The following is a 26,483-nucleotide window of genomic DNA, read 5'->3' as shown; positions in this document are numbered from 1 at the left end:
GTGGCTTTCATTTTCTTCATCTCTTGCTTCTTTGTTGCAGTTTGAATAACTTCGTCCACCCTATCTTCTAGTTCATTAATTCTCCCTTCTTCTGAATCTATTCTGTTAAAATTGATTATCAAATTATCAATTTTAATTATGATTACTATGTTTTTCATTTTGGGAAATTTTCTCACGTTAAAAAAAACCTGTTGGCCAGGTGTGGTGGCTCACACTTGTAATCCCAGCACTTTGGGAAGCCAAGGCTGACTAACATGGTGAAACCCCATCTTTACTAAAAATGCAAAATTAGCCAGGCATGGTGGCATGCGCCTGTAATCCCAGCTACTTGGGAGGCTGAGGCAGGAGAATCACTTGATCTCAGGAGGCAGAGGTTGCAGTGAGCTGGGATTGCACCACTGCACTCCAGACTGGGCAACAGAGCAAGACTCTGTCTAAAAAAAACCCCAAAAAACAGAAAACAAAACAAAAAAAACACCTGTTAGGTTCTATTTTTAGAGTTTCCAGTTTCTACATATAATTAAAAGTGTGGTGGCTCACACCTGTAATCCCAGCACTTTGGGAGGCTGAGGCCGGGTGGGTGGGTCACCTGATGTCAGGAGTTTGAGACCAGCCTGACCAACATGGAGAGAAACCCCATCCCTCCTAAAAATACAAAATTAGCTGGGCGTGGTGCCGAATGCCTGTAATCCCAGCTACTTGGGAGGCTGAGGCAGGAGAGTCGTTTGAACCCGGGAGGCAGAGGTTGTGGTGAGCTGAGATTGCGCCATTGCACTCCAGCCAGGGCAACAAGAGCAAAGTTCCGTCTCAAAAAAAAAAAAAAGAAAGAAAGAAAAGAAAGTGCATCATTTATTTCTTAATTAGTGCAAGGATAGTTTTCTAAAATGACTGATAATCCTATTGTAATATTTGATTTTCATAAAATAGGACTTTTGTCAATTATTTTTGCTGGTAGTCCTTCATCGTGCCTTGTTTCCTTGATTCTGTGTTTACTTTTACTGTGAGTTGCTAATTTTCCTTAAAATTTTTTGGTGAAAATTTTCACCCCAGTTGATAGCACTGCCTTAAGTGAAGGTACATTCCTCCAGAAAGAACTTGCATTTGCCTCTTCTAGGTGCCTAAATGTATTACCAGTTCAGGACCACTTTAAACTGAGCTTGGAGTTCTTTTGAACTACTTAGGTGATGTGGGTATATAGGTTACTATCTATAAGGCACTAAGTTTGCGATTATAACCTCTAAGAGATAATTTTTTCCATTTCTCTGTTTGTATCGAGGACAACTTTTCCTGAGGTTCCCTGGACATGAGGTAGAGAGGAGTGGGATGGATTTATTTCTTCTTTACCATTACCTTGAGGATGTAGCACTTTGGAGTCTTAGTTTTAAGGAAAGTGGGTCTCCTTTTAAGAAGCTTCAGTCATCAAAACTGAAGCGCAATTTCTCTAAGGTTGGCAAACACCTTCAGGGCAAAAGTGTCTACCATCCTTCACTTACCTCTTGGAGTCCTCTCCATAGAGTCCTCTCCTCTCTCCTCCTCTCCCCTCCCCTCCCCTCCCCTCTTCTACCCTCCCCTCCCCTCCTCTCCTCCCCTCCCTTCCCCTCCCTTCCCCTCCTCTCCCCTTTCCTTTCTCCTTTCTTCTCCTTTTCTTTCCTTTTTCCTTTCTTTTCCTTTCCTTTCTTCCCCTTTCTTTTCCTTTCCTTTCTTCCTCCTCCCCTCCCCCCGTTCCCCTTCCCTTCCCTTTCTTTCCCTTCCCCTTTCCTTTTTGTTTGAGACAGATTCTCACTCTGTCACCCAGGCTGGAGTGCAGTGGTGTGATCCTGGCTCAAGTGAGCCTGCCACCTCAGCCTCTCAAGTAGTTATTACCACACGTGTGCGCCACCATGGCCAGCTAATTTCTCATATGTTTTGTAGAGACTGGGTTTCACCATGTTGCCTAGGCTTATATTTTTGTCTTGCAATTTTTCACTCTTTTATCAGCTCTTTGAAGTTTTTAAGACGTTTTATGTATTAGAGTATATTGTGAAGTTGAAATATTTATTGTTAACGAAATCAGAGCGTTGTTATTATCATCAACCTCTTACCCAAACTGCTCAATTTAATAATAATAATATCATCTACATTGTGGACACTTTTTGCCTATCTTTCCAGACCTACTCTATGTATGTACCCATGTATATGTAGAGAAACCCAACAAAATGATGCGAGGTATAAAGTAAATGCTACAGGGACGTATAGGCTGCTACTGAAGTGCAAAGTAGGGAACGGTTTATTCAGAGTGAGAAAAAGGGAAGGCTTGATTAAGAAGAGAAGGGAGATGGGGAGATCCTTTTGTAGTTCGTAAGTGTGATGATTGGGTTTTCACACGCATGTTTGAGATGTGCCTCCTTCAAACCTATATTAGTCTGTTTTCACACAGCTGTAAAGAACTACCTGGGACTGGATAATTTATGAAGACGAGAGGTTTAATTGACTCAGGGTTCTGCAGGCTTAACAGGAGCATGACTGGGAGGCCTCAGGAAACTTACCATCATGGCAGAAGGGGAAGGGAAGGAAGCAACTTCTCTACGTGGTGGCAGGAGAGAGAGAGAGAGGAAGCGAGGAGGGAAGTGCCACACACTTTTAAACTATCAGATCTCATGAGAACTCACTCATTATCACGAGAACAGAATGAGGAAATCGCATCCATAATCCAATCACCTTCACTGGGTCACTCCCCCAACATTGGGAATTATGATAATTATGATTCAACATGAGATTTTGATGGGGACACAGAGCCAAACCACATCAAACTTTGTTACAACGTGGGCACATTACCCATCTGACATGAATAAATAAATAATAAAAATTAAAAGAGGGGGAAAAGGAAATTGATGTATGGAACACGCACAAAATGCCTGTACAGCATTGAGGTTAAGAATGACAGCCCACATACTGCATTTCTGGGGTTTGAATGCTGGCTTGGGTGACTCTGGACAAATTTAATTACTCTAAGTTTCAGATTCTTGTACATAAAGTTGAAATAATAATTGTATCTTATATGATCTCTTTGCAACTTACTGAAGAAATACTTCTCACCATAAAATATAAGTAAGTGAACTGATGGATATATTCATTAGTGTGATTAATCATTCCATATTTTGTATGTGTATCAAAACATCCCATTGTACCCAATAAATTTATACAATTATGATTTGTCATAAAAAATAATTTAAAAAGAAATGCTTCTTTCTAGAGGTCACTCAAATATCCTATATTTTCTTTTTCTTTCTTTTTTTTTTTTTTGAGATAGAGTTTCGCTTTGTCACCCAGGCTGGAGTCCGGTGGCACCATCTCTGCTCACTGCAACCTCTGCCTCCCAGGTTCAAGCGATTCTCCTGCCTCAACCTCCAAAGTAGCTAGGATTACAGGTGTGCACCACCACACCTGGTTAATTTTGCATTTTTAGTAGGGACAGGGTTGCGCCATGTTGGCCAGGCTGGTCTCGAACTCCTGACTGCAAGTGATCCGCCCACCTCAGCTTTCCAAAGTGCTGGGATTACAGGTGTGAGCCACTGCGCCCGGCCAATTATATCTTTTCTTAAATTAATGTTTGTTTTTTGCTGAGGCATAGAAGTGCAATATTTTATGTAAATCAATTTTATATGTAGCCACTTGACTAAACTCTCTTATTTTTAATAATTTATCTAACACATGTTTTGGGGTTATTATGTAGAAAAAAATGTTATCTACTTGACAGAGGAAACTGTTTTGTAATATTTTCTAAAAATGTCATCTACAAATAATAATGTTTTGGTTTTTGGTTGTTTTGGATTTTTTGTTTGTCTGTTTGAGACAGAGTCTTGCTCAGTTGCCCAGGCTGGAGTGCAGTGATGCAATCTCGGCTCCCTACAACCTAAGCCTCAAGTGATCCTTCCATCTCAGCTTCCCGAGTAGCTGGGACTACAGGTGGGCACCTCCACACCCTCCTAATTTTTGTATGTTTTGTAGAGACGGAGTTTCACCATGTTGCCCAGGCTGGTCTCTAACTCCTGAACTCAAAGGATCCGCCCACCTTGGCATCCCAGTGTTGGGATTACAGGTGTGAGGCACTGCATTTGGCAATAATGGTTTTGTTTCTTCCATTCTAAGCCTTACACCTCCCCCTTTTCTTGTCTTATATGGTTAGCTAGAAATTCAGTACAAGGTTGAACAGAAGTGTTAACACTAGGCCTCCATTCTGGTTGTCGATTTGAAATTTTCATCAACTCTGACAGTGTTGTAGGTTTTTGTTAGATACCTTTTATCAAGTTAAGAAGATTCTCTTTTGTTCCTGGTTTATTAAGAGCTTTTATTATGGCAGAGGGTTCAATTTTATTGAGTGATTTTTCTGAATCTGTTGAGATGATCATATGATTTTTCTCATTTTTGCAATGATTTTTTTTTAAACACTACTAAATCAAGGCTGGGCACGGTGGCTCACACCTGTAATCCCAGCATTTTGGGAGCCTGAAGTGGGAACATGGTTTGAGCCTGAGTTTGTGGCACCCTGTCTCTAAAAAAAAAAAAAACTAGGCATGGTGGCACCCATATGTAGTCCCAGCTCCTTAGGAGGCTGAGGTGGGAGTATTGCTGAGTCCCTGAAGTCAAGGCTGTAGTGAGCTGTGATTGCACCACTGCACTCTTAGCTTGAGTGACAAAGTGAGACCCTGTCAAAAAAAAAAAAAAAAATACTAGGTCAATTTGCTAATATTCTAAGATTTTGCATCTGTTCATAAAGAAGTAACCCTGCAATTTTCGCTTCTCGTAATTCTCTTGTCTGTTTATCCTGGTTTCATAAAATGGGTGAGCAGTGTAACTTCGTGTTCTATGTTATGGAGCAATTTGTTTAAAATTGGAATTATTTTTCCCTTTAATCTTTGATAGAACACTCCTGTGAAACAATCTGTGCTGCTGTTTGCTTTGGAGGAAATTTTTTATCTCTTGATTCAATTACTACAATGGTTGTACAATTTATCTAGTTTTTAAATTATTATACTAGTATTAGTATTATTATATGTAATGTAATACAGTAATATATTTTCTAAGAATTTTTTCCCATTTTACATATATTTCAAACTTCTTGGCATAAAGTTATTCACAATATTCTATAATGTCTGTTAATTCTGTGCAGAATCTGAGTTTTGCCACCTTTTTCATTCCCTTTCTTATTTTTGTATGCCTTCTCTTTTTTCTTTTCTTTTTTTTTTTTTTTTTTTGAGATGGAGCCTCACTCAGTTGCCCAGGCTGGAGTGCAGTGGCGTGATTTTGGCTCACTGCAACCTCCGCCTCCCAGGTTCAAGCAATTCTCCTGCCTCAGCCTCCCAAGTAGCTGAGATTACAGGCACACACCACCATTCCTGGCTATTTTTTGTATTTTTAGTAGAGATGGAGTTTCACCATGTTGGCCAAGCTGGTCTCAAACTCCTGACCTCAGGCGATCCACCCACCTCAGCCTCCCAAAATGCTGGGATTACAGGTATGAGCCACCATGCCCGGCCCTCTTTTTTCTTTTCTTGGCCCACCTTACTAAATATATTTATGGTGCATGTATTAGTCCATTCTTGCATTCCTATACAAAATACTTGAGGCTGGGTAATTTATAAGGAAAATAGGTTTAATTGGCTCATGGTTCTGCAGGCTGTATAAGAGGAATGGCATAAGCATCTGCTTTGCTTCTGGTGAGGCTCAAGGAAGCTTTCAATCATGGCAGAAGGCAAGTGGGGAGCTGGTGTATCACATGGAGACAGTGAGGGCAAGAGAGAGATGGGGGAGGTCCCAGAAACAACCAGATCTCACATGACCTCGCAAGAACTCACTCATTACTGCCAGGATGGCACCAAGCATTCATGAGGGATCCACCTCTGTTACCCAAACACGTCCCACCAGGCCCCACCTCCAACACTGGGAATCACATGCAACATGAAAGTTGGAGAGGACACACATCCAAACCATGTTAGTGTACGACATGATGTTTCAATATATGTATTCATCGTGGAATGGCTAAATCAAGCTAATGAACATACGCAGTACCTCACGTACCATTTTTTTGTGGTGAGAAAACATCTCTCTTAGCAATTTTTGAGTATAAATACCTTGTTATTCATTATAATCACCATGTTGTGCAATGGATCTCTTGAACTTATTCTTCCTAACTGCAATTTTGTATTCTTTGATCAGCATCCCCCAATGCCACACCACTCACTAACCCTGGTAACTACCATTCTACTCCGCTTCTATGAGTTAATCTTTTTCAGACTCCACATATAAGTGATATCAGGAGGTATTTGTCTTTCTGTGCCTGGCTTATTTCATTTAACATAATGTCCTCCAGGCTCATCCATGGTGTTGCAAATAACAGGATTTTCTTCTTTTTTAAGGCTGAATAGTATTCCATTGTGTATATACACCACATTTTCTTTATCCATTCATCTGTTCAGGAATACTTAGGTTGATTCCGTATCTTGGCTACTGTGAATGATGCTGCAGTAGACATAGGCGTGCAGATATCTCTTCAACATACTGATTTCATTTCCTTTGAAAATATACCCAGTAGTGGGATTGTTGGGTTATATGGTATTTCTATTTTTAATTTTTTGAGAAACTTCCATACTGTTCTCCATAACGGCTGTACTAGTTTACCTTCCCACCAACAGTGTTCCAGGGTTCCCTCTTCTCTACATCCTTGCCCACACTTTGTTGTCTTTGGTCTTTTTGGTAAGAGCCATTTTCACAAGGATAAGGTAATATCTCATTGCGGTTTTAATTTGCCTTTTCCTAATGATTAGTGATGCTGATCTTTATTTTATTTTATTTTATTTTATTTTTGAGACGGAGTCTCACTCAGTGGCCCAGGCTGGAGTGCAGTGGCGCCATGTCGGCTCACTGCAAGCTCCGCCTCCCGGGTTCGTGCCATTCTCCTGTCTCAGCCTCCCGAGTAGCTGGGATTACAGGCGTCCGCCACCACGCCTGGCTAATCTTTTTTGTACTTTTAGTAGAGATGGGGTTTCACCGTGTTAGCCAGGATGGTCTCTATCCCCTGACCTCATGATCCACCTGGCTTGGCCTCCCAAAGTGCTGGGATTGCACGCGTGAGCCACCGCGCCAGTCTGATGCTGATCTTTTTTTACGTACCTGTTGGCCATTTGTATGTTTTCTTTTCTTTTCTTTTTTTTTTTGTTGAGACGAGTCTCGCTCTGTCGCCCAGGCTGGAGTGCAGTGGCCGGATCTCAGCTCACTGCAAGCTCCGCCTCCCGGGTTTACGCCATTCTCCTGCCTCAGCCTACCGAGTAGCTGGGACTACAGGCGCCCGCCACCTCGCCCGGCTAGTTTTTTTGTATTTTTTTAGTAGAGACGGGGTTTCGCCGTGTTAGCCAGGATGGTCTCCATCTCCTGACCTCATGATCCACCCGGCTTGGCCTCCCAAAGTACTGGGATTACAGGCTTGAGCCACCGCGCCCGGCCTGTATGTTTTCTTTTGAGACGTGTCTATTGAGTTCCTTTGCCCATTGAAAATCTGAAAATTTTTTTCTTGCCATTGAGGTGTTTGAATTCCTTATATATTTTGGATATTAACTCCTTATCACATACATAGTTTACAAATATTTTCCTTCATTCCGTAGGCTGTCTTTTTCACACCGTTGATTGTTCCCTCTGCTGTGCAGAAGCTTTTTGGTTTGATGTAATCTCATTTATCTACTTTTGCTTTTGTTGCCTATGCTTTTGGGGTCATATTCAGAACAATCATTGCCCAAATCAATGTCATGAGATTTTTCCCCTATGTTTTCCTCTAGTAGTTCCACAGTTTCAGGTCTTACATTTAAATTTTACAACATTTTCAGTTGATTGTTGTATATGGACTGAGATAAGGGCCCAGTGACATTCTTCTGCATATGGATATACTGTTTTTCAACAGTATTGAAGAGACTGTCCCTTCCCCATTGTGTGTTATTGGCATCTTTGTTGAAAATAAATTGACCATAAGTATGTAGATTTATTTCTGGGCTTTCTGTTCTGTTTTGTAGGTCTATAGATTTATTTTTATGCCAATACCATGCTGTTTTGATTATGACTTGTAGCAGATTTTGATATCAGGTAGTGTGATGCCTCTAGCTTTGTTCTTTTTGCTACTATTTGGGGGTATTTGGGTGTACTTTGGCTATTTGGGGGTCTTTTATTGTTTTATATGAATTTTAGGATACTGTTTCTTATTTTTGTGAAACATGTCATTGGAGTTTTAATAGATTGCATTGAATCCTTTGAGTAGTAGATTGCTTTGGGTAGTATGGACATTTTAACAGTATTATTCTTCCAATCCATGAAGACAGGATACCTTTCTTTTTATTTATGACTTCTTCAATTTCTTCATCAATGCTTTATAGTTTTTGGATTATAGATTTTTCACCTTCTTTGTTAAATTTATTCCTAAATATTATTTTTGTAGCTATACTAAATTGTTTTCTTTTTCTTTTCTTTTCTTTTCTGAGAGAGGGTCTTGCTGTGTTGCTTAGGCTGGAGTGCAGTGGCACAGTCATATAGCCTTGACCTCCTGGCCTCAAGCAGTCTTCCCACCTCAGCCTCCGAAGTGGCTGGGACTACAGGTACACACCACCATGCCCAGCCAATTTGCCAATTTTTATTTTTTATTTTGTAGAGACGGAGTCTCACTGTGTTGCCCAGGCTGGACTCGAACTTTCAGGTTCAAGTGATCCTCCCACCTTGGCCTCCCAAAGTGCTGGGATTACAGGCGTGAGCCCTTGCTCCTGGCCTGGATTGTTTTCTTAATTTCTTTTTGGAATGGTTTGTTAGTGTATAGAAATGCCATTGGTTTTTCTATGTTGGATTTTGTGTCCTGTAACTTTACTGAATTCATTTATTAGTTTTGAAAATTTTTGATGGAGTCTTTAGCATTTTCCATATAAGATCATGTTGTCTGCAAACAGAGACAATTTAACTTCTTATTTTCCTATTTCCATCCCTTTTATTTCTTTCCCTTGCCTAATTTCTCTGGCCAGGACTTTCAGTACCATTCCAACTAGATGTTTTTATAGATATTTGTATCAGTTAACTGTGGCTAAGTTGTGCTGTGGTAACAAGCAATTTCAAACCAATTTTAGTGGCTTGCCACAACTAAAACTTCTTTCTTACATGTTGACTATGAATTGACTGTGACTCTGCCCCATTCTGGGATCCACACTGAAGACATAGTTATCTGTGTCATCCTAATCTAGGGCAGAAGGAAAAAGTAGTGGCTTTTACAGACATATGGTCAAAAGTGGCACATATCAATCAACTCACATTTCATTGATCAAAGCAAGTCAAACGGCCAAGCATGATTTCAGTGTGTGGAAAATAGAAATCTTCTCATAGGGTGGACACTGAAAGGACAGAGCAATGGGTTGGAATGTATTATTCTTTTTTTTTTTTTTTTTTTTTTTTGAGACAGTCTTGCTCTGTCACCCAGGCTGGAGTGCAGTGGTGCAATCTTGGCTCACTACAACCTCCACCTCCTGGGTTCAAGTGATTCTCCTATCTCAGCCTCCCGAGTAGCTGGGATTACAGGCATGTGCCAGCACACCTGGCTAATTTTTGTTATTTTTAGTAGAGATAGGGTTTCACCATATTGGCCAGGTTGGTCTCAAACTCCTGACCTCAGGTGATCCACCGGCCTTGGCCTCCCAAAGTGCTGGAATTACAGGCTTGAGCCACTGCACCCGGCCTGGAATCTATAATTCTTTCACAGGGTAAAGCAGAAACTATTTAAAACAGTAATGCAATTTACTGCAGTATGATCTCATCATTCAGTTCTAAGTATTCTCTAATTTGCATCATATTTTTTTCATTGGATCCATAAGTTATTTAGAAGTGATTCTCTTAATTTCTGAAACAGTATCTTTCACTTACTGATTTCCAATGTAATGAGATTATGGCCAGACAGTGAGATCTATGTGATTCCAACCCTTGAAAATTACTTGAGATTTGCTTTATGCTTCAGTATATGGACAGTTTGTGCAAGTGATCTAAATGTGCTTGAAAAAACATGCTATTTTCTAATTATTGGCTAAAATGTTCTCTGTATGTCAGGTAGTTCAATCCTATTGATTGTGGAATTCTTTTTTGGAGGGTTGAGGGATGGTAGCAAAGAACTTTTTGGTTTTGTGCCCCACCCACTGATTATATAATTCAAATATATATTATTACTGATATATTTTTTGTCTCATTGATAAGCTGTCAATTGCTGAGAGAGAGAGAGAGCAGCAAAAGTGCTTATGTGTAGAAAGTAGTCCACTTGCATGCAGTATCAAAGCCTTATGTAGAAGAGTCTACAGAGAGAGGAGAGAACCTCAGTGAACTGCTGGATTGTTAAAGCAGAGATGTGTTAAGGAGTATCTAAGGCAGCATTGTTTAAAATTTTCCAATAAGGAAGATTGTTGGTCAGACGCAGTTACTCACACCTGTAATCCCAACATTTTGGGAGGCCAGCGTGGGAGGATAGCTTGAGCCCAGGAGTTCGAGACTAGCCTAGGCAATGTGGTAAGACCCTGTCTCTCCAAAAATTATAAAAAAAAAGCCAAGTATGGTGGTGCGCACCTGTGGTCCCAGCTACTTGGGAGGCTGAGATGGGGAGATGGCTTGAGCCCAGACGGTTGAGGCTGCAGTGAGCTGTGATTGTACCAGTGCACTCCAGTGTGGGTGACAGAGCTCGACCCTGCCTCAGAAAGAAAAAAAAAACAAGATTGGTGTTACTTAAAATTTATTCCTGAACTTTATTACTATATAAATGTGCATGTGTACATAGTTGTAATCAGAACCTACATATTTTTACATTCTCTTCTGTTGAAATCATATCATCTAACTTTTGAAGAGCAGATTCATTTTATGGGTTACTCCCCAACCTCTGTGTGTTCAAGGAAAGTAATATGGAGGGAGACTCCATCAGGGCAACCTAGCAAATTAGAAATGGAGCTGGGGCTAAGTGCAGTGGCTCACACCTATAATTCCAGTCCAGAATCACTTGAACCTGGGCAACATAGTGAGACCCCATCTCTTAAAAAAAATTATAAAATAAAAAGAAACAGGGCCGGGTGCCGTGGCTCACGCCTGTAATCCCAGCACTTTAGGAGGCTGAGGAGAGTGGATCACCTGAGGTCAGGAGTTGGAGACCAGCCTGGTCAACATGGTGAAACCCCGTCTCTACTAAAAATACAAAAGTTAGCTGGGTGTGGTGGTACATGCCTGTATTCCCAGCTACTTGGGAGGCTGAGGCAGGAGAATCGTTTTAACCTGGGAGGTGGAGGTTGCAGTGAGCCAAGATTGTGCCGTTGTACTCCAGCCTGGGCAACAAGAGTAAAACACCGTCTCAAAAAAAAAAAAAAAAAAAAGAAGAAGAAGAAGAAACAACTGAGAATAGAGTGTTTCTTTATGGGCTTCCCTACAGGAGCCTTTCTAGGAGTCAAAATTGAATTGGCAATGAGGAGTCAATCTGTGGGTTGTGAGTTTACATTTAGAAACTCATCTACTTGACCTGTAGAACAAGTGTTTTGTCTACTGCTTCGGGAATATTGTTAACCTAATCTGATTTATCAACCTCCTCTTCACCCTTTCCCTATAACTCTTTGCTTCCTAGGAGGTAAAATAATGTTCCACTATTACACCCATATGCTGACACCCATTCAACACGTTCTGAATGTGGTACTCTTTTTTTTTCTTTTGATATAGGGTCTCACTCTGTCGCCCAGGCTGGAATGCATTAGCGTGACCACAGCTCACTGCAGCCTTGACTTTCTGGGCTCAAGCGATCCTCCCATCTCAGCCTCCTGAGTAGCTGGGCCTACAGACATGTGCCACTATGCCCCGCTAATTTTTTTTTTTTTTTTTGTAGAGACAGAGTTTCGCCATGTTGCCCAGGCTGGTCTTGAATTCCTGGACTCAAGTGATCCTCCTGCCTCGGCCTCTGAAAGTGCTGGGATGACAGGTGTGGGCCACAGCACCCAGCCAAATGTGGTGTTCTTGATACTGCGTACGTGCAGGTAATAGCAATAGCTATTGAGCTCACATGGTGGGAAGATATATCAATTTCAGAGAATTTTTTACAATGTGAAAAAAATGCACATTTCAGACTTGGTGATATGTTGTGTGTGTACACTGGGGAAGACACAAAATCATGGTTCATTGATAAATAATTTAGAGATGACCCTTTGAAACTAATATTTTTCATAGTTCCTTAGTTAGTAGCTTTTTATATCCAGGAGCAGTGCACCCTAGTAAGATTCAAGGTGGGAATTCTCTTCTGACGTAGGAAGAGGTATATTTCTTAGACAGGTCAGTTTTAGGAGCATGAAAAGTGAGCAACTATAAACTGCTCTCTTATTTGTATCCATGGTACTCACCGTTCAGTTGGAAGACCTCTAGTCTAGCCCACCAGTAGCTCCTCTTGGGTGTTGCAGTCTCAGGGTCCCCTCCATATCTGACTTGTGATAACAGCTCTTACTTAAATGACACTCCATAATCCAGCCAGGTCAGTTTACAGAGCCCCCGCTTTCAAGGCCACTCTTGTCATTCACAGATCAGTGGCAACATATAAAGTAATGAGGATGAAGGCTGTAATGGGATCTTTCAATCTCTCAGACAGACACACAGTTTTTCTCCTATATTCACTAAAAGCAGGTTTTGGTTTTTTTTTTTTCATTAACGCAAGATGACCATGGTTATCTTAAAAGAGACGTGCCTCACTGTTCTCCTACCGCAATTGAGGAAAAATCCAAATCAATGAAAACTTTAAGGCCTTGGCCGGGCGTGGTGGCTCAGGCCTGTAATCCCAGCACTTTGGGAGGCCCAGGCAGGTGGATCACCTGAGGTCAGGAGTTAGAGACCAGCCTGGCCAACATGGTGAAAACCCGTCTCTACTAAAAATACAAAAATCAGTCAGTGTGGTGGTGTGCCTGTAATCCCAGCTACTTGGGAGGCTGAGGCAGGAGAATCACTTGAAGAGGGGAGGCAGAGGTTGCGGTGAGCCGAGATCACACCACTGCACTCCAGCCTGGGCAATAGGGCGAGACTCTGTCTCAAAAACAACAAAAAACAACAAAAAAGACATTAAGGCCTTGTGGAATGGTGAGAGGAGTGGCAGGCAAGCTGCTAGGAAAAGACTTGCCTTTGTCAGGGGTCCAGGCTTTAGAGAGGTCAGGCCTAGATTTAGTTTGGAACTACAGGCAGAGCAGCCAAGCTCCAGCACTGGGAAGACTCTGCCTTAGCAGATGACCAGAGCATGTGCTCCCATGTGCCCCAGTCCAGCTGCACTGGCCCAAATGCGGTGAAGGGCGGGACAGGCAAAGTCACTTCCAGGAATAGCAGACAGTGGCCACTTGAAGCTGGATGGGGTAATCTTGAGGGAGTAGAGAAGGAAAAGGTGGAACAGGAAGATTGGAAAATAGCTTTTCATCCCCTCCTGCATCCCTAAATAAGGATCTGTAAATTGCTGGTAGTAATTACGATAATACTCAGCCTTCTGCTTTCAACTTTGTTTAAATGCTAATGACACTCACTTTTCTATTTCCAGTCCTGATCTTTCCCTTCACTCCATGCTGGTCTATCAAGTTGCCTATTTAACATTTCCACTTGTGTGTCTAACAGGCATCCCAAAATGTAACATGTGCAAAACAACCCTTGACTCAACTCTTGTTCTCTACCACACGAACTCCTCCTACCGTTTTATCATCTCTGTAAAAAGCATTGCAGTAACCCAGCTGCACAGCTCAATTTGGCATCCTTGACTCTTTTCTTTCTCTTGCACACCATGTCCAACCTATTGACAGATCCTGAATTATTTTAAAAATAGACTCTTAAATCCAACAATTTCTCACCTCTTCCATCCCCACCCCACTAGCCCATGTCCCCATCATCTTTTACCTGGAAAATTAAACCAACCTCATCATTGTTTTCCAGCTTCCAGTCCTTCTCTCCTACAGTCTCTTTCCTATGTAATAGTGATCCTTTTAAGGTAAATCATCTATGTCACTGTCCTGCTTACAGACTTCCAGTAGCTTTCTATCCCACTTAGAACAAAATCTGAAGTCTTTGCCATGGCCTGTGTAGCCAGAATGAACTGGTCCCTGGTTTCCTCTGTCTCTGTTTACTTTCATTCATACCCTGCCCAATGTGCTCAGGCTGCAGAGACTTTCTGGCTGTTTTTCACATGCCCCATTTTTGTCCCCATGTCAGAGAATTACCCCTGAAATATTTCCATCTGGAATGGTCTTCCCCAGTGGCCTTTCCTGGTCCCCATACTCAGTGCCACTTTCCATTCCGCCACTGCCTATCTATCTGTCCCTCTACCTTACATGATTTCCTTCATAGTTCTGATCATTTCCTAATATTATGTTATTGTATTAGTCTGCTCAGGTGGGCATAACACAGTAATACCACACACTGCGTGGCTTAAACAATGGAAATCAATTTTCTCATGGTTCTGGAGGCTGGAAGTCCAAGGTGCTGTCAGGTTTGGTTTCTGGTGAGGGACTCTCTGGCTTTTAGAAGGCCACCTTCTTTCCGTGTCCTTACATGGTACAGAGGAAGAGAGGAAGCCAGCTCTTTGGTGTCTTTTCTTGTAAAGGGCACAAATCCCATCATAAGGGCCTCACTCTTATGACCTCATTTAACCTTGATTACTTCCTGGAAAGACTCTGTCTTCAAACATAGTCACGGTTGCATTTAGAGCTTCGCCGTATGAATTTGGAGGGGGACACAGTTCAGTCTACAAGTTACATTTTACTGTTTACTAGCTGTCTCCCCACTAGAATACAGCTCGAATGGAGCCAAGACTGTCTGTTTTGTTTAGCACCATACCCCTAGTACCTATCAGTCCTTGTCCCTTGTGGGCTTTCAGTGAATAATTGTTGAATACATGGATCAATCAATAAATGGATGGATGAAGTGATCCATGGAAGTGATGTCAACCCAAATCAATATCTGGCTGGCTTATAATTTCCTCATGTTTATTTTTTGTATGACTGTCTATTTTCCCAGGATGATTTTCAGCAGGACTTTAGTGAAAGGGGACCTGGGTTCTGACTTAGGACTGCAAGGCCCTCTTCCTGACTGTTTACTCAGTTAAGGGAACCGTCAGCCAGCTCAGAGGGCGTCTTTTCCCAGGGACAGCTCTGGCTGCCCAGGAGCTGCCAGACAACCTGCATTCATTCTCATTGGAATTCCTTGGCTCATTATACTGCCTGAAGATGAAATAAAACTCTTCAGCAACCACAAAAGAATTAAAGGAAAAAAGGGACAACTGGTTCTTGCAAAGAGAGGAGAGGGGGGTACCAATTATTTTAAAGCATAGGACAATTTGAATAAAGGTGGATATTGAGGGAAATGTTACTTTCCCCAAGAGATAGTTTAACAGACAATCACTTTAGGTCTAATGCCTTGGAGATTATTTTTATTTGTATGTTTTGAGAGAGAATCTCACTCTGTTGCCTAGGCTGGAGTGCAGTGGCATGATCACAGTTCACTGCAGCCTTGACCTCTGCAGCTCAAGCAAACCTTCTGACTCAGCCTCCCAAGTAGCTGGGACCACAGATATGTGCCACCACCTCTGGCTAATTTTTGTATTTTTTTGTAGAGATGGAGTTTTGCCATGTTGCTCAGACTGGTCTCGAACTCCTGAGCTCAAGCCATCTGTCCACCTTGGCCTCCCAAAGTGCTGGGATTACAGGCAGGAGCCACTGCATCTGGCTGCCTTTGCAATTAATTTTACCAAACGAAAAATATCACTTAGTTGCATATGGACAAATTAGTGAATTTTCCTTCTTCTCATCCCAATAAACACGTTTTGTTTTTTTTGTGCGTACACTTGGCTGATGCTAAGTTCAGTTCAGTTTGTTTCTCTGAGTTCCATTTCTGTGAAGGTTTGCCCTTTTGACATCTTCCTGATCCTTCAGCAGCCTTGTAGCATGCTAATGAGTGGGAGATCTCTCAATGGACTCTCAGTGTGGGAATCCGAATTTTCATGCATAGCCTGATGTTTTGCAAAATGTCGCTTGTTCAGGTGCCAGATAGACCTTACAAAGCTAAGCAGTTCACAAAGAGTGCTTTATGCCTGTCTTCTGAGGCCAACGTACTAGGACAAGTTTCATAACCTGTGTAAATGCCTCAGAGTTATGTCACATTAGGGCTTATGAAAGCTTGTGGATCATTTGTTTGGCTTTAGCAACAATGTTTGTCAAAGAAATTTTAAAAACTAGTTTTATTAAGATTACTTGAGGAAAGAGAAGACAGAATTACATTTCGCGAAGAGGCCATGAAAATAGCCACTTTTTATGGAAGAGTTCAGAGTGCCTCAGAATTGGAACGCTTTCAGTTCATGGAGCGGGGTGGATATGCCATAGAGGAGGGAGACACAGACACTGTTTTCTCGTTAGTTTGGAGAAGCAACATATGAGACTGTGAGAAATCAGTGCAAGGCAGCAAAAATTTGATTACATGATGCTGTATGGAATCCAAGAGAAAAGGAACACATGAAACAAAACAATAAAAATGGTTCCTTTTTCTTTCCTGACCATTGAAAACTGAAGAACATATTTTTTTTCCCCCTCAAAGCACAAAACACTGAAAAATAAGGAGTGTTGAGAGTGAACAGAGGGATTAGTTTTTTTTTTTTTTAAAAAAGTACTAGGGAAAATTGGAGTGGTTGAGGAAGATTTGATAAGGTGTGGGTTAAGAGAAGATCAAGGTTCATTCATTTATTCAGCAAGTGTTTGTTGAGGGTCACTTTTATTCAGTCTGAGGAGAAACAAAAATAAAATGCGTTCTTCACTCCAAAACAGAAAGCCATACATAAAAGATGAAGGAATTATCATTCTGTTATTTAAATCATAAGCATGATCTGGATCTACATAATTGGCATTGTGCTTGCATTGTTTACTGTCACCAAAAGATTATCAAAGAAGAGAGGGTTTGGCATGTAACCTAGCCAGAATTCCCAAGGTGACATTTTAATCTTACTAATGAATTATTTGCCAGATTTTTGAATTGCATTAGCATAATAAAAATAACATATGGGAAAAAATGAGTGTCATATGTTGCCAGGACAAAATTAATCGCTGTACTCATTTTACAGAGAATTTTGCCGAGCCCTTCTATGTGTTCTCTCAGGTGGGAGATGACAGTAGAGAATGGTGCATGAGGCAGAAGACGTTTCTGTGAAGCAAAGGCAGTATGGCGCTCATTTATACTTGATCTTAGCTGAAAGGCCGAGAAGCGGTATGGGATACATTTATAAACATAGACTCTGAGTTGGTTCAAATGCTGACTCAGCCACATGGAGTAGTTAGTTCAGCGTTTGTTTTGTTTTTTTGAGACAGTCTTGCTCTGTCACCCAGGCTAGAGTGCAGTGGCACGATCTCAGCTCACTGCTATCTCCACCTCCCAGGTTCAAGCGATTCTCCTGCCTCAGCTTCCCAAACAGCTGGGACTATGGGTACCCGCCACCATGCCTGGCTAATTTTTGTATTTTTAGTAGAGATGGGATTTCACCATGTTGGCCAGGATGGTCTGGATCTCTTGACCTCCTGATCTGCCCCCCTCTGCCTCCCAGAGTGCTGGGATTACAGGCGTGAGCCAACGCGCTTGGCCTCAACTTTTTTTTTTTTTTTTTTTTAGAGACAGGGTCTTACTCTGTCATGCAGGCTGGAGTGCAGTGGCATAATACTGGCTCACTGCAACCTCTAACTCCTGGGTTTAAGCAATCCTGTTGCCTCAGGCTCCAGAGGAACTGCCACCACAGGTGTGCACCACCGCACCCGGCTAATTTTTTAATCTTTGTAGAGATGGGGTCTTGCTATGTTGGCCAGGCTGCTTTTGAACTCCTGGGTTCAAGCGATCCTCCTGCCTGGGCCTCCTAAAATGCTAGGATTACAGGTGTGAGCCACCACAGCCGGCCACACTGCTGGACTTTTAAGGAAGTTTATTTTTTAATATGTGTTTATAAAATAAAACTTATGTTTGACCTTGAGGAAAATATACAGGAAGCTATGTTGTATTTTTTCTTAAATTCAAGGCAAAGCACAATTCTTTCTATCAAAAGGTCCTAGAAGGCTGGGCACCTATAATCCTAGTACTTTGGGAGGCTGAGGCAGGAGGATTGCTTGAGGTCAGGAGTTCAGAACCAACCTGACCAACATAGCAAGATCCCATCTCTATAAAAAACATTTAAAAAGTATCTATTTCAAAGATACTAGCAAAAAGGTGAAATGACATGCAAATAATATTATTTTGTAGTGGCAAAGGATGAAAAAATTAAAATAGATTTGAAACACATAATGTAGTATGTGATTAGATGTGAGATCTTTAGCACTATTTTAGTTTCACAGACATCTTTGGAAATGAGCTGGTTACTATTTCCAAAAGTCCTGCCTGATTTACTTGCTTTTGTTGAACATTTTTTGTTTCAAAGGTAAAAAATACTAAAATGTTAAAAAATTTACAAATAGCAGCCGGACGCAGTGGCTCATGCCTGTAATCCTAGCACTTTGAGAGGCCAGGGTGGGTAGATCACCTGAGGTCGGGAGTTCGAGACCAGCCTGACCAACATGACTAAACCCCGTCTCTACTAAAAATACAAAATTAGCCTGGCGTGGTGGCACGTGCCTATAATCCCAGCTACTCCAGAGGCTGAGACAGGAGAATCACTTGAACCTGGGAGGCGGAGGTTGCGGCAAGCTGAGATTGGGCCATTGCACTCCAGCCTGGGCAACAAGAGCAAAACTCCGTCTCAAAAAAGAAAAAAAATTACAAATAGCCATGGATGCAAGATACTTCAAGCTCTGTGTTTTATTTGTTAATTACTTTGCTCTTCTTTCTACTTTAATTTGAGACTGTCAGGCTTGCCTTTATTTTCTCCATGTATTAAAAAGTGGAATTCTAGTAGTCTTCAAACTGTAGGCTCTTCTGGCTGTTAACCAGGAAAACACGCTCATTCTTCCCCATAACTGTAAAAAAGACATTACTGTATTATTTCTTTTTTTCTTTTTCTTTTTTTTTTTTTTTTTTTTTAAGATGGAATTTCGCCGCTCTTGTCACCCAGGCTGGAGTGCAATGGTGAGATCTCAGCTCACCGCAACCTCTGCCTCCCAGGTTCAAGCGATGCTCCTACCTCAGCCTCCCGAGTAGCTGGGATTACAGGCATGCCCCGTAAGAGTTTCACCATGTTGATCAGGCTGGTCTCGAACTCCTGACCTCAGGTGATCCACCCACCTTGGCCTCCCAAAGTGCTGGGATTACAGGCGTGAGCCACTGTCTCCTGCAGAAGGCATTCCTCTATTACTTCTAAAAGAGAAGTCTTGCAAGATCCAAGAACCTCAGTGATTATAACCATGGCTGGTGAAAGTCACCTTTTAACCTCCACATCATAATTCTGATTGGTTATCTACCTGATAAGGTAAAATTTTTTTTTTTTTTTTTTTGGAGATGGAGTCTCACTCACTCTGTTGCCCAGGCTGGAGTGCAGTGGTGTGATATCGGCTCACTGCAACCTCTGCCTCTGAGGTTCAAGTGATTCTCCTGCCTCAGCCCCGAGTAGCTGGGACTACAGGTGTGCACCACCATTCCTGGCTAATTTTTGTATTAGCAGAGACGGTGTTTCACTATGTTGGCCAGGCTGATCTCGAACTTCTGACCTCAAGTAATCAGCCTGCTTTGGCTTCCCAAAGTGCTGGGATTACAGGCGTGAGCCATCACGCCCAGACAAGGTATGATCTTAATGCTTACATTTAGAGTAACAATTCCATTTTGTGAAAGGTAATTACTTTAGTCTATGATCCTGTAACAGGATGAAAGTGAAAAATAAAGAAGGGTATCCCATCAACTCCTCCAAACGTGTAACACTAACTCTTAAGATGTTTTGTTTATGACATAAGACTTTCTGATTTATGAATTGCTGTGTGTACCACATATTATATATTAGTGAGGCTTAACATCTTTCACAGATTAAAAACTAATAGAATTTCGAATATGTTCTTCCTACAACCCACTGCATCATCTTGCCTGCTTGCTGAAACCACTTTTGAGACTATCAGCATAGGAGGTAAAACATGCTCTTGAGTGTGCAATGGGTTCCTTACCTCCCCTGCTAAACAAGTGAGAAAAAGAGAGCCAGCATGGTGATGCCCATCTTGAGTTCCCAAGAGGCTGCAGCTGGAGGGTGGCTTGAGCCCATGAGTTCTGGACCTTAGTGTGCTATGGCAATGGGGTGGTCTGCATGAAGGCTGGCTTCAATATGGTGACCTCCGGGGAGCCGGGGACCACCAGATTGCTCAAGAAGGGTAAATCAGCCCAGGTAAAAAATGAAGTAGGTCAACAACAACGACAAAAAAAAAAAAAAAGAGATGGATTGTCTTCTAGGCCATGCTGTCATGGCAGGCACTGGTAATAAAATCGCCCAACACTAGGAAGAGTTTGAAATCATTCTAGGAGTCCAGCGTGGTGGTGCTCACCTGTAGTCCCAACTACTTGGGAAGGTGAGGCTGGAAGATTGCTTGAGCACAGGAGTTTGAAGCTGTAGTCAGCTGGGATTGCACCACTGCACTCCAGCCTGTGCAAAAGAGTGAGACACCGCTTCTAAAAATAGCATCAAATAAAAAATAAAATCATTCTAGGGAAGCTGATATGTATTTTCATTTGAAGCTCTGATTGCAAAACATAATTATTCAAAATTTAGTCTTAGCTTTATTTTGTTGTTTAGCTTAAGTCCTTTCATGCTAGATCTTTGGTGCTGCTGGGTTAATAATTTGGCCTGATTATGTGCTAGGTTTAACTACATAAAGTTTATGTACTTAAGTATTGTCAGAAACCAGGTTAGGTCTTTGGGTAGCAGACTGAAAGGGATAGCTCACAGGGGACAGTACACAAAGCATAACTATTCAATTTTGAGACAGTTTGTTGCCAATGTCCCTTTAATCAAGGATTATAAACTAGGGGCCAGTGCAGAGGCTCACCCCTATAATCCCAGCAGTTTAGGAGGCCAAGGCGGTAACTTGAGCTCAAAAGCTTGAGCTCAAAAGTTCAAGACCAGCCTGGGCAACATAGGGAGATCTTGTCTCTACAAAAGTTTAAAAATGAGCCAAGTGTGTTGGTGCACGCCTGTAGTCCCACTACTCAGGAGCAGAGGCAGGAGGATCCCTTGAGCCCAAGAGGTCGAGGCTGCAGTGAGCCATAACCATGCCACTGCATTCCAGCCTGGGCAACAGAGTGAGACCATCTCTCAAATAAGCAAGTAAACAAACAAATAAACTAGGGCTGGGCTATAAGCCTCACCTAGTAGCCTCTCAAAGAAAAGAGGTAAAATTTTAAAAAGCAGGAAAAAAAAAGAAATACCCAAAACAAAACCCCAACAACAGTTTCCATGTCACATCCTTCTTGTAAAGATGAACTACTAATTATTTCCCTGAAACCCTCACCTGGAGACAGGAGGGCTAGTAGTTAGTGAAGTCCCCATCAACAATTCTCAATCACTGGAGAATTTATTTAACCAAGAGAATCACTTGCTATGTTTATTTAAAATACAGATTCTTAGGCCCTGTCTTAAGAATCTGGTTGGCTGGGAGCAGTGGCTCACGCCTGTAATCCCAGCGCTTTGGGAGGCTGAGGTGGGCGGATCATGAGGTCAGGAGTTCGAGACCAGCCCAACCAACATGGTTAAACCCTGTCTCTACTAAAAATACAAAAATTAGCTGGGTGTGGTGGCTCTGTACTCCAGCCTGGGTGACAGAGCGAGACTCCATCTCAAAAAAAAAAAAAAAAAAAAAAAAAATCTGATTTAGGTGTGGGATAGCACCGGCTTTAATAGAGACAAGATAGACTTCTCAAAATGCATTAGACACATTATAGCTGAGCCATTTCCCTTCCCTATTAGCAATTCAGCCTGCTTATACAGAATGATTGTATCACAGAATTAGTAGCAAGTAAGCTGGAGAGCAAATGAGATTTCAAAGACTACTGATATACTGATAGGGGACTCAAGATTTAAAACAGATATGGAGATACCTGGACTAGCACCTACCCTCAAAGAAGTTTGAGCTGTGTTAGTTAAGACAGAGAACTATTTTTTTGTTGAGACTGGGTCTTGCCATGTCACCCAGTCTGGAGTGCAGTGGCTATTCACAGGTGCCATCGTGCACTACAGCCTTTAACTCCTGGGCTCAAGCCATCCTCCAGCGTCAGGCTACTGAGTAGCTAGGCATGTGCTCAACTAGAAGCCTGACTCATTCATATAAAATCTTTTTCATTTTAAAATAATGAATTCTGTTTTTGAGACTCTTCCCTAGTAAACTATTCCAGTACAGTTTTTAAAAGATGATTTTTTCCCCCTCTTCTAAGACAGAATTTGTTCTATATATTCTCAACATATCTTCTGGCACTGAACTAATTAACTCCCTCCCCTATCACCTATACTAAATATGAGGGTAGTTATGTTATTTTAACTAATTGATATAATGATTCTGTAATTCATTAAAGAAATGAATTTTGGCCTGGTGTGATGGCTCACGCCTGTAATCCCAGCACTTATGGGAGGCCAAGGAAGGCAGATTACTTGAGGTCAGGGGTTTGAGACCAGTCTGGCCAACATGGCAAAACCCCATCTATACAAAAATACAAAAACTAGCCGGGCATGGTGGCATACGCCTGTAATCCCAGCTACGCAGCGGGCTGAGACAAGAGAATCGCTTGAACCCAGGAGGCAGAGGTTGTGGTGAGCTGAGATAGTGCCTCTACACTCCAGCCTGGTCGTCAGAGCGAGACTCCATCTCAAGAAAATGTATTTTAATGGCTTTGATCTTCTTATGTTAACAGGAGACAAATGCCAATAAAAGGAAGTTAACACATACTGGTATCAAGTACTGGACAAGACTTTTTACACAGTAAAATTCATGCACTGATATAACCACTTTATGAAGTAAGTATTCTCTTCACAAAAGAGGAAGAGAGACTAAAAGACGTTCACTGACATGTCTAGGATCACATAGCTAGTATGTGTTATAATAAGAAATTTGGTGTTTGTCTCAGGTTCTTAACACAGAGCTCCTAAAACCCTAGGAACTTCCCAAGTGATGGGAATGTCTTACTTGTAAGGAGCCCTTTTTGATCACCCTATTTATATCTGGATAGAATTTATGCTGGATAGTTTATGTTAATGAGGTTACTTAGGCGGAGCTCCTGATAGCCTCAGGATGTGGCTTACTACATCCCGATTATCACGGCTTACTACAAAGACCAAGTGACTGATTAGCCGGTTGGAACTTTCAGACCCACCTATTGACCTCGGGGAAGGAAAGAGGGAGGGGGGTCTGAAAATCAAACTCTGTAACTCTTGGGATCTGATGAGCTTCCAGGTTCCCGAACCTAGTGTTGGGGGAGTGGCATGCCCAGAGGAAGCCTAGAAGGTCTGCAGGCACCCCCTTGCCTCCCACCCTGCCATACCTTGCCTTATGCAGCTCTTCCATCTGGCCGTCCCTGAATTGTATCCTTTATGATAAACTGGTAAACATAAGTGAAGTGTTTCCTTTAATTCTGTGAGGCATTCTAGCAAATTATTAAACCCAAAAAGGGAGTCATGGAACCCCTGATTTATAGCTGATTGGTCAAAAGTACTAGATGCCCAGACTTGCAATTGGCATCTGAAGTAAGTGGAAGCAGTGTTGTGCAACTGAGTCCTTTACTTGTGGGTGTGATGTCAACTCCAAGTAGACGAGTGTCAGAACTGAACTGAACTGTAGGACACCCAACTGGTGTCAGAAAATTGGTTGGCGTGAAGAAGTAAAACCACACATTTTGGTGACCTAGTGTTCTGTGCTGTATTGGGTGTGTTTGGTTTTTCCTCTCTTGTACACAGTAAGTTAAAGAGAGGATTTTGCACTGGTGTTGTTGGCGTGTGCCTGGTAGTCCCAGCTATCCGGGAGGCTGAGGTGGGAAAACTGCTTGAGCCCAGGGGTTCAGAGCAGCCTGAGCAGCCCCATCTCTGGATAGAGAGAGAGAAGAAAAAAAGGATTTTGACCTAGGTTTGAATTCAAAGTTCATGCTCTTTCTCTATGTGCTGCTTCCTACTAAAATCTATAAATAACCCTAAAATAGTCAATTATATTAGCCTTTTCTTAAACTATCTTTGGCCAGAACTACTGAAAAGGAGGAAAAGACTCTTATGACCCTTTTCTGTTCTTGTTCAGATATGTATGTTTATGTGTACAACAGGATAATGGAAAAAATAAAGGAATTTCATAATCTGCCATTGACTACATGACAACATTGCTTGTGGACATTTTATTCACTTTAAAATAAATATTGTGCTGTAAACTGTTCAGAAGTGAAATCTATATTACAGTAGGCAAGTACAAGGGATAGACAGCACAGTGTTTTGTTAGAGCAAACCATTCTGAGTCTCAGAGAAGCATCACCAACTGTCTACATCAGATAGATACTCTGAGAGTAAACATACTCATAAGAAGAAAAAAGAAATAGATAAAAGTTCTGAGAGAGAAGCAACCTATTCTAAATAAGAGTTTCTTAAGATTAACAAGGGTGAGGACAACTCCCATGTGAGCCTCTACCATGTGCCCAGTTTCTACTTTAACACCTTGCAGAGAGCAGTTGCTATATAAAAATCTGTTGAAAGGATTTCAGGCACTAGAATTTACATATTTTACATGGTCTCTCATTTAAACCTATCAATTTCTTTCATGAATTTTACTTCATTAGCTAGTTATATACATTATAATTTACATAATAAATCTATTATTTAAAAACTTGCAATAGGTACAACAATTATGACATTTGATTAGGCTGGACTCTAACTTGCTTGGATGAGATTTATTTTGGAATCACAGTATCCAAGCAAAGAAAAACAATCAGTTTATAAGACACAATAAAAATGAAAAAGAGCGAGACAAATGTCTGCCTTAGAAGTTTATCAATAACCTCTTATATACACATATATATTCACAAAGTGTTTGAGAGTCATTTTATACGATCTTTTAGAAGAGGTCCAATGGCTGAGAACTCTATAATGAGACACGGTCGGACAGAAATTATCATGGCTTTCAATGATCTTTTCTTTCCCCTAACTTTAATATCCTTTAGTTGGGGAGAGAAAGAAGTCCATTTTCATCTGCTGTATCTAAGATTTTACAGATCACTGGAGATTCAACCTAAAGAAGAAGAACAAAGCCATTAAAAAGTTGCTAAGCTGAATACTTTTCAGTACTATTCTGCTGAATGGATACATGTAATTATATTTGCTAGAAGCATGAGTCCTTGTTTTAGATAAACATCCAACATTATTTCTACAAATTAAGCTTCTTGAAAAACAACTTTTAGTCATTCATACAGAATATCAGACAGGTGGAGAAAATATTTTTAAACAAGCAGGGGAGGGAAAAGGAACAAAGGACAGGAATAAGACAGGAATACATAGCTAGATTTTAGACAACAAAAATGATAGAACATTATGGCAAAATAATTAAGTGTATTTAAAATAAAAGGTAAAGAAAAATGTAACCCAAAGATGGAATACATGTTGAAATTATCAGATGTTATAATAATTATAATAAACATGATGAAGAAAACATGCACGACCAGATAGGAAATTTCAGCAGAGATAAAAAAGAACCAAGTGGAGGCTGGGCGCAGTGGCTCACACCTGTAATCCCAGCACTTTGGGAGGCCAAGGCAGGCGGATCATGAAGTCAGAAGATCGAGACCATCCTGGCTAACACAGTGAAACCTCGTCTCTACTAAAAATACAAAAAATTAGCTGGGCGTGGTGGCACATGCCTGTAGTCCCAGCTACCGGGGAGGCTGAGGCAGGACAATCCCTTGAACCCAGGAGGCAGAGGTTGCAGTGAGCCAAGATTGTGCCACTGCACTCCAGCCTGGGCGACAGAGCAAGACTCCATCTCAAAAAAAAGAGAAAGAAATAAAAAACAAACAAACAAAAAGAACCAAGTAGAAATGTTAAGAGATAAAAAATACGTCAGTGATAAATTCATTCACTGGACTGGACACAGCAGAGGAATTAACAAGTTTGAAGACAGCTTAATAGAAATGACCCAAATTGAAACAAAGGAAGAAAAGTGTGAATAAAGGAGTGTCTGAGATTTTGGGACAATTTTATACTAATATGTCTTACTGGAGTATCAGAAATAGAGAAGAAAAAGAATACAGCAGAATAAATCTTTGAGGAGATAATGTCCAAAAATTTCCCCAAATTGATGAAATATATCAACCCACAAATCCAAGAAGCATCTGAAGTAAGTGGAAGCAGTGTTGTGCAACTGAGTCCTTTACTTGTGGGTGTGATGTCAACTCCAAGTAGACGAGTGTCAGAACTGAACTGAACTGTAGGACACCCAACTGGTGTCAGAAAATTGGTTGGCGTGAAGAAGTAAAACCACACATTTTGGTGACCTAGTGTTCTGTGCTGT

At 41.4% G+C, this 26,483-nt stretch overlaps 1 protein-coding gene and 1 non-coding gene across 7 annotated transcripts in view; one reads left to right on the top strand and one right to left on the bottom strand.

Annotated features, from left to right (window-relative positions):
• Positions 1 to 2,322: 2,322 nt before the first annotated feature.
• On the top strand, positions 2,323 to 2,422 carry LOC119627470 (small nucleolar RNA U13). The gene has a single exon (XR_005243661.1). It is a non-coding gene; the product is annotated as a small nucleolar RNA U13 (small nucleolar RNA).
• A 14,346-nt stretch (positions 2,423 to 16,768) lies between these two features.
• ERLEC1 (endoplasmic reticulum lectin 1) overlaps positions 16,769 to 26,483 on the bottom strand; it is a 39,990-nt gene continuing 30,275 nt past the window's right edge. For 3 of the 6 annotated variants that reach the window (XM_007970648.3, XM_007970650.3, XM_007970651.3), the window contains one exon: positions 16,769 to 19,001. In XM_007970648.3, coding sequence (XP_007968839.1) covers positions 18,903 to 19,001 — 99 coding nt within the window. In that variant the 3' untranslated portion in view covers positions 16,769 to 18,902. Of the gene's footprint in view, positions 19,002 to 24,309; positions 25,209 to 26,483 lie in introns of those variants that run through there. The other 3 variants (XM_007970649.3, XM_073022979.1, XM_007970652.3) reach the window with 1 other exon arrangement.

The sequence above is a fragment of the Chlorocebus sabaeus genome, chromosome 14, assembly GCF_047675955.1.
Source record: "Chlorocebus sabaeus isolate Y175 chromosome 14, mChlSab1.0.hap1, whole genome shotgun sequence".
Classification (NCBI taxonomy): domain Eukaryota; kingdom Metazoa; phylum Chordata; class Mammalia; order Primates; family Cercopithecidae; genus Chlorocebus; species Chlorocebus sabaeus.
This window is presented reverse-complemented; position numbering and strand designations above follow the sequence as displayed.